Source organism: Lipotes vexillifer, unplaced genomic scaffold (assembly GCF_000442215.2).
Source record: "Lipotes vexillifer unplaced genomic scaffold, Lipotes_vexillifer_v1.1 scaffold299, whole genome shotgun sequence".
Taxonomy (NCBI): domain Eukaryota; kingdom Metazoa; phylum Chordata; class Mammalia; order Artiodactyla; family Lipotidae; genus Lipotes; species Lipotes vexillifer.
This window is the reverse complement of record NW_006784347.1, coordinates 1,208,507-1,217,468: the sequence shown is the minus strand read 5'-3', so window position 1 is coordinate 1,217,468 and position 8,962 is coordinate 1,208,507. Positions and strand designations below refer to the sequence as shown.

At 46.3% G+C, this 8,962-nt stretch overlaps 1 protein-coding gene across 1 annotated transcript in view; it reads left to right on the top strand.

The window, feature by feature from the left end:
- The first annotated feature begins 1,323 nt into the window (after positions 1 to 1,323).
- The window catches only part of MARCHF10 (membrane associated ring-CH-type finger 10), an 84,574-nt gene continuing 76,935 nt past the window's right edge, over positions 1,324 to 8,962 (top strand). The window contains exon 1 of the mRNA XM_007456750.1: positions 1,324 to 1,413. Coding sequence (XP_007456812.1) covers positions 1,324 to 1,413 — 90 coding nt within the window. The remainder of the gene's footprint in view (positions 1,414 to 8,962) is intronic.

The window sequence follows — 8,962 nt, the reverse complement described above, 5'->3', positions numbered from 1 at the left end:
TCTATACTACAGCTGGAGGGATCTTTTTTTTTTTTTTTTGGCCACGCCCTGCAGCTTGTGGGATCTTAGTTCCCCGACCAGGGACTGAACCCGGGCCCTTGGCAGTGAGAGCGTGGAGCCCTAATCACTGGACCGCCAGGGAATTCCCTGGAGGGACCTTTAAACATGTAAATCTAATCATGTCCTCGCCCGATTGGAACCTTCCAGTGGCTTTACATGACTCCTTGAATCACGACCTCCAAGGCCCCTTGTGAGCCAGCCCCTGCCTATCCTACAGCCCTTCCGTTACTGTTCTCTCCTCTCTCTGCTCCAGCTGCACCAGCCCCTGAAGCCCTGAAGCCTCTGTACCTGCTGTCCTTTCTGTCCCAGATCCTCTCTGTTCCACTTCTGGCCCAGCTCACTCCTTAGCAAACCCAGTGTCATTTCCTAAGGAAAACCTTGCCTCCCCCTCCCCCGATGAAACTTTCTCAGAGAACCCCGTATTTCTGCTTCATCGCACTTATCACCATCAGGGTCCACTTGTCAATGTTCAAAGACTTGGGATTTGAACCCAGAGAGTCTCACGCCAGTGCCCATGCTCTAATCGTGATGGATTCCAGGGATACTCAGGGGAGAAAATCATCAGGACTTGGTTTTATACGGATGGGGCAGGAGAAGGAAGTGTGAAGAAAACTGCCCAGGTTACTGGCCGGGCAGCCGGCTGGTCGATGCCAACATTTCCTTCAGAAAACTCGGAAGGAGGAACAAGTATGTGAGAAAGTCATGTGGAGTCTGAAGGGGCTGGGGGACAGCAACATTCATTGCTGTTCTTCCAGACTAGATGGTAGCAACACGAAGGCCGGGGCCGTGTCATCTTGCCGACCGCCGTACCCCAGTGCCCAGCGGAGTGTCTGAGTTGGAACAGGGGTATGATCATTTGTTGAGTCAATGAATTTAAGGTTACCAGGGGCTCAGAGCTTTGATCATTGCTAAGTTAGCTAGGTTCTTGGGTTTTCTTTTTTGTCGTGCGGTAGGACTGCTTCTGAATCAGGTGTCTGCCAATCTAACTCCCTATGAGTAGCCAGAACAGGATCACTGAAGCCAGCCCATGAAAGTGGCTGCATTATTTATGTCTGGAACAAGACAGCTGTAAAGGCATCAACACCCATACAAAGAGTCCTCTCTGTCTGAAAGGAGCATCTGTGCCTTTCCAACAATGGATATTAGATTAATAAGAGAATAAAAGCAATTATACTAAGAGATGTCCAAATATGGCAAAGCAACAAAGGATGATATCACAGCACATTTATTTATCTTTTATATGCAGGTCACGGATTAAGAATCATGTTGCATGAAGCAAAGGACAGGCAGAAGTTCGTCAGTGATGTTCAATATCTGCGGGACATGCAGCGTAAGGTGGACTCAGAATATCAGGTAATGGCAGAAAGTGAGAATATCTTCTACTTTCACTTATGGTATTTGGAGAGAATTCAGGCTACAGTATCAGTATATGATAAGCAGTAATAGGTTTCTAAAATCCAAAACCCACACTTACTAGCTGTGTGACCTTGAAAAGCTACTTTACCTCTCTGAGTCTCAGTTTCCTCATCTGTACAATGGGGATAATAGTCTCCACCTTATAATATCATCATGGAAATAACATTTTTCAACTAGTTAGCACAGAGCTTGGCACACAAACCTTATCAACCAATGACATCAGGGCTTAAACTGGATAAACCAGCAACCAAGAAAAAAGACATTAAGGAGTTAACCGGGTCGCCCTACCATTTATAAAATAACACGCCCTTCCTGTTGTCCTCCGGCCAGAAGAAAGGTGGTTAGCACATTCTACAATAAGCTAACTCCTCGTCACCCTAGCTACAGTGTTTACAGGCAAAAACAAAACAGACAGGGAGCCTGAGGAGTCATGATGTAATTACCCAGAGCTGGCATAGGACAAACTTGCCAGGCTGGGTTGTGGGATTCTGTGGGAGCAGTTAGAAAGTGTCACTCGGCCCGCTGGCCGGAGGTCAGCCCTCGCCAATCAAGGAGGCAGATCCTCAGCCTCAACTGAGGATCGAAAAGCGCTCCTTCCCTAAGGAAAATACAGGCCTGCCGTCATCAGGTTTTCCTCCTCCTTAGCAATCTCAAATATAACTGAACCTCCCGGGGCACCAAGGAAACCAGAGCGATCTCAGTAACCTGATTTCACCTGTGTAGCACAGCTTAGCTCTGGGCCTGGAAATGGAGCCAGCAACTTCCTCCTACACTTGCCAGTCCACCTCCAAGGCTGTAAAGTTGAGGGAGTCTCTACAAAATAAATAAGAACGTAAACATCCAAACGGGTCACACTGGGGGAGCCTCTCCTCTCCACAAAGATGCCTCTGCCACACAGCCCAGGTTTGGAAATACTTGTCTGAAATTGTCTCTAGAACAGGCACGTAAGAAAATCAGTCTTATTATTTGATGGTCTCTGCTGAAGAAAACCGCACAACTGCGTGGCTTGGAGCCACTGCAGCTTTATTTTCTAACTTCATTTGGGCTTTCAACGCTGTCCTTGTTAATAAGGACACTTTCAACACCGTCCTTATAAATAATAATATTTATTAAGTGCCTACTGTGTCCCGAACAAAATCCCTGCTCTCCCGGAGTTCTTATTCTAGGATTGAGAAACAAACTACACACACAAAGTAAAGTAATATGTAAGACAATATAATGTATATGATAAATATAATGAGGCCTATAAAAACAGAGGCAGTAGGGGTGGGGTGATGCTCCTTTACACAGGCAGGGAAGCCTCTTGGACAAAGTAGCATTTGGTCGTGGAGGTAAATGATGGGAAAGAGCCAACCAGAGCATCCTGAGCAGAAGGCAAGCAAGCGCAGGGGCCCTGAGGCGGGAACTAGCTTGGAGCGCTGGAGGAAACAAACGAAGGCCAGAGTGGCTGGAACACACTAAGGGAGAATGCGGACGAGGTGGCTAGGACCAGATCGTGTCGAGTCTCTCAGGACAAAGCTTGGTGTTTGGAGTTTATTCTTATCCCGGTGAGAATTACTGAATGATTTTAAGCAGGGCAGTGGTATGATCTGCTTTACCTTTTTTTTTTTTTTTTAAGATCACTCTGGCTGCTTGTGTGGGAAAACAACTGAAAGGGGCAAGAGAAGCAGCAGAAAACCTTGTAAGGAACCTGATAGAAATTGAGGAGAGACCAGCGTGGTGGGAGCAGGGGTGGCGAGTAGCCGGAACCAGAAAACACAAGCAGCGCAGACACCTTACTGATAGACTAAAGGGAGGCGGAGTGAGGGAAAGAGAGGAATAGAGGGTGACTCACTTCAGCATGTTTTCTTGTCCATTAGCTCCCTCCGTCATCACAGTTGAAACTTTACTTTTTTCAAACCTCCCATCCCCATACTTTCAACAAGGACCGTCTCTGCCTGTTTTACATACACGTGAAACCAAACAAAGAATCTGAGGCCGTCAGGTGGGGAGCCACTCAGCTCTTCCCCTTCTATCCCAGGCTGCACGCCCCGTCCAGCCCTCAAGTCTCGATGGGTGAAGGACACTCCCCCTACTGGTGCCGGACCTGAGATCTTGGTCCGTGCCCCTCTGTCTCCAGCCCCTCTCCATCCATGGACCTCTCTTCTGCATCCTTGGAATTTCTCTTCTTCTTACTGGCTCAGCCCACAAACATGCTCAACTCTCTCTCATACTGAGAACAAAAGAACAAAGCTGTCTGTGGACAATGTGTCCTTTTCCAGCCACAGCCCCGGCACTTTCCAGTCTCCAGATGTCCCCAAACAGTCAGCTACACTTCTGTCTCCACTCCGCCCCGCCATCCCATTCATGCCCTCACCTGCTGCAGCCTGGCGGTCTCCTCACCTCCCCTGAAACGGTGCTCGCTAAGGTCAGTAGCGAAATTCAGCAGACACCTTTGTAGTCTTTGTTTTCTGAAGCTTTACCTGCATTTGGCGCCATTACTCTTTCCCTCTCGCAGCATTACTTCTCTGGCTTTCTGACATCGCACTCTCCTGGTTTTCCTCCTGTTTCACTCACATTCCTCTCCCTGCCCCACACAGGTTAATTCCCCGAGGTTTCCATCAGCCCAATTTTCTCCTAATTCACAATGCCTGTGGCCCATCTCATCCCCTCCTATGTTTGTAACCACCACTCATACACTGATGACTTGTAATCCTGTGTCTTCTCAAAGTGTCAGAATCCCATGCACACCTGCTTGCTGGATGGTTCCATCTGGGTGTCACACAGGCACATTGAATTCAGCATGTCCACAGTTGGACTCCACGTGTCCATCCCCTGCCATCCTCTTCTGTAGCCCCTCTCTGAAGACAGTGACCCAAGCCTTCCCTGACTCCTTCCTCGCCCTCACCACCCATATCCCCAGCTACCAAGCCGTGCCGAGTTTACCTAAAACCTCATGGGCTTGTGCCTCCCTTCTCATCCTATGGCCATCGCCCTGATTGCAACGTCCATAGTTGAGCTCCTCATAACTGGCCTCCTGGCCTCCAGCCTGGCCACCTTTCAGGCTGAAATTTGCGTAAAATGCAAACTATGTAATTCGGTTGTTTCCTCTCACGTAGAGGTGTGTCCCAGACCCAAGAACCACAGCAAGACCAGTCCAATCCTCGACCACTTCTCTAACCTCCTCTTCCCTCTTCCTTACTCTCTCGACAAGGGTGGTGAAGACCATAGTTGTTTGTTTGTTTTTTTAATATTTATTTATTTGGTTGCACCGGGTCTTAGTTGCGGCAGCCAGGCTCCTTTAGTTGCAGCTCACCGGCTCCTTTAGTTGCGGCTCACCAGCTCCTTAGTTGTGGCATGCGGGATCTAGTTCCCTGACCAGGGATCGAACCCAGGCTCCCCTGCATTGGGAGTGTGGAATCTTAACCACTGCACCACCAGGGAAGTCCTAAGACCATAGTTTTAACTTAGAACTACAGGGAACCTCTGTATTCCCATAGCACCCTCTTTAAAAAACAAAAAACAAAACCAAAAACACCTATTGAGGTATAATTTACATAGCATAAAATTCACCTGTTTTAAGTTTAAATTGACCAAATTTGCCATCATTGCCATCACCTGATTTTAGAACATTTCCATCAGTCCAATACCAAAGCACCCTTTTCATACCTCTTTTTCATTGCTGATGAAATTGTATTGAAATTGTCTTTCGTGTGTCTTCCTATCAAACTGGACCGCAGCTTCCTAAGGGCAGGGACAGAGTCTCACTCTCCTCTGTCGAACCGAATGCCTTGTCATTGATGAAAGCCAGCGTCACCGAACTTGACCACCAACTCTGTTTATCAGACACAGGTCCAGCTGACTTGTAACTAATCCTCAAAGTTAAATCCACCTTCATTGAGCATTTTCAAAACCACTCACCACAAGGTCTGCAAAAATAAATATGGTTGTCTTTAATATGTTCTGAGGATTGTCGAATTAAGTATATAGAAACCCACAGAAACGATTACTTTGACGGGAACAGCAATGAGTTATATTATTGACTCTGTCCCTTGCCTTGTTCCAGAAAAGATTTAAAGTTGGGGTTTAAGAATCAATTGCATGGCTTTAATGACCCCTCAGTAACTTGGTCCATATACGACCTTTGTGTATTTAGAGTATTTACTAAGGTAGAGTTTGCACTGAATGGATATTGAAACCCTGGGCCATGGATGAGCTTGGCCGGTTACTCGTGGACATCCCAGCTTTCACGAGCAGCCCAGCGATGTGCGAGGGATTCCCTGTTTCAGGGCGTACAAATAGTGTAAGACCTAATAATCAGATATGACTCCCAAATCATAGACATTTGCCACATATGCCTTTCTGAGTTGGACTTGCCTTTCATGAACTGGCTCAAGTTGAGGCCCTTAGAAACCTCCTGTATACACTATTCCTGCTATAGCCTAAAATATGCTCTGGGTTGGTATGTACCAAATTAGCAGTGACTTTATAGGTCTGTCCACTAGTGGCAGGAGAGGAAAGTTAAACCCACCCTGAATTATTTTGATGCTACTCCTTTCAGTGGTTGGGTGGGACCCGTTTGAAAAAAACAAGGAGATACTTATTTGGCATATTACATGCTATTTCAGAATCTGGTAACTAGTACATAATTATACGACATCTCAGAATTTGGCTATATGTCTTCAAGGGTGTTCATGCTGCATAGCTTTTTTTCCCCTTCTTTCCGTCAAATGTGTTTATGTAACTTGTGGCGACATTTAGCCATTTATGTCCACTGAAAGCTAGAGAGAAAGATTACACTTGGAGTTTCAGGATGATTTTCTAGACTATCAATTGTGTTCAAATGGGTTTTATGTTATGTCACTTATTCATTCTGATTCTTTCAAGTGCAGATCAAAAAACTAATATGATGATATAAACTTGTTCAAGGACGTGATGGGTGACTATACCAGGTGGCGAGGTTGTGGGGACTGTCCACTCAGGGGGTTGAGGGAACGGAGATACTTCAACTTTCCCTCCCGTAGGAGTCATGGGGAGGGACATGTGACATGTGTGTTTCTCTACGCTTCACAGAACAGAAAAATAAACTCAGTCGAGGGGAATATCATGTCAAACTTTTTACACCTTTGATTTCTTAACCTCTTAAAACTAATGAACTTCGATAATGTCCCCAGTGATAATTAAAACCCCAAACTCTGAGTTAGACATGTTGGATCATAAAAACAACAACAAAAAGAGAAGCAACTGAAGGCAGGTCCCACTTCCCAAAACACTCACAGAGTTCAAGTAACAATAACCTTGACAGAGGCCACTGCTGATGAAGAGGTAGAGTTGGGTCACAGTTACAATGTGTTTTTGTTTTTTAATCTTTATTGGAGTATATTTGCTTCACAATACTGTGTTAAGTTTCTCTCATACACCAAAGTGAATCAGCCATATGCATATATATGTCCCCATATCTCCTCCCTCTTGAGCCTCCCTCCCACCCTCCCTATCCCACCCCTCTAGGTCAACACAAAGCACCGAGCTGATCTCCCTGTGCTACGCTGTTGCTTCCCACTAGCTATTTTACATTCTGTAGTGTATATATATATATGTCGATGCTACAGTGCTTTTTAGGCCAGAACCAGGAGGCTGGGAAGTGTCCCTGTGGTGCATGGCTTCTTAAGGTACCGGGAGCCCGGATGATGACTAAAAGAATGGGGCTGGTAATAAAGGGAACAAAAGAAACTTTGAGCATCGCTGTGGGTTCAGAAAGCTGTAATTCTGAAGAAAAAGCACTTTGCAGAGCTCCCTCAGTTGGCTGCCCGGGAGAACGGGCAGTCTTAGGAAACAGACCTCTACTTCCAGGGGAGAAAAACAAGGATGAACTTCAGGCCTTCAGGCCTTCAGAAAAACAAGGATGAACTTCAAGTCTTTTTTCTTCCACAACCAAGATCAGAATCACATTATTTAGCAAAGGCTGACTTTAGAAAAAGGAGTAAACCAAGAAATGGGATTGGAAACAACAGTTAAAGCCTGATGATGATGATGATGATGGTGGTGGTGGTGGTGGTGGTGGTGGTGATGATAATGATGATGGTGGTCATGATGATGAGTTTTACTGGACAGTTTTATTGAATGCTCACCGCGAGCCAGTCACTCTGCTAAGCATCTTACCAACAGTGCCTCATGCTCTCCCGGCAATCTTGCAGCACAGAGACATCTCCCTCTCACAGATGAGGGAAGCAAGAATCCATGTAGTCAGCCTGCCCAAGGTCACAATGCTAGAAAGTGGCAGAGCTGTGGTTTGTCGTGTTTACCCGTACTGAGTTACGGTGAGTCACAAGACCCATGTCATCCCCCACAGGCATAGATGCACATTCTGTGTTCTGCCCTACAGTGGTAGCTTCTGCACAGAAGGCATCCTGACCGCGAGCACCGCAGTCAGATGGACGGGCTTGGGGGGCGAGGGGGCGCGACGCGAAAGGAGGAAGCCCCGATTCTCCGCAGAAAGAAGAAAGAAGTTACTTGAAGCCTCCCGTTTCAAGACTCGGCCAGTTTTGTCACATGAACAGAAACTTATTTATAGCACTCTAGCTCCAGACACGTGAAATTGAAAGGGAAATAAAGTTCCAGAGTAAGGGGAGCCCCTGGTGATGATGAATTACAATTCTGTCCCATCTCCCCTTCCTGTGGATTTCACGCGCCTCTGCCCCTGTCCCTTCAGGACCCTCCATCAAAACACCAAAGCATCAAAAACACGAAAAACATCATTCGCATTTACAAATAACAAGAAAACTAGCCCCGGACAGGGGTGCGGGGGGAGGTATGGCTAGGTTCTTGCTGTTTCTAGGACTGGAAGTCCGAACTCGGCTCTGTCCCCGTGTTCCTTCTCAGCGAAGCGATAACTTGGAGAGGGAAAACGTTTGATTTACACGGAAAGATTGCTTGGCTGTTTCAAGATAAAAATTAGGAAGTACCTACCTTGCCACTGGTTTCTTCTCCTGGTCCTCTGTGAGAGGAAGGATAAGGAATCAGAGGGGAAAAACATTTTTTTTTTTCAACGTGGCAAACCATTCTATTCCTCCTCCCCTTTTGGTAAAGAAATACTTAAGTTGCATGCATTCTTGGAGAGAAGTTTCAAAAAACACTCCGCCCACAGGAATTCTGTTCATCCCACCAAGTCTGCCTCGGTCCTGCGTGCAATAGCTAACACAGGCTCCTCCACTTTCAGCCCATCAGCGTTTTCTTCTCGTGCCTTTAATACAAGTGGGTTAGGATAACAGAGACATCTGTGGCTCCAGGAAACAATACTCTACTCCAGGCCAGAGCTCCCCCCTCAACAGGGAGCTCCGATCTGAAGTCATCATAAAGGAATAAGGAAAAAGAGGCCCATATTTAGTTGAACTCCATTAAACTCTCCAGCTGGCTCTCTTTAGTTTTACCTTGGTTTATTCTATTATTTGGTGTCTGTTTGTGTAACTTATTTATTATAGTTACTACTATTCAGCATTGGGCGGGGGGG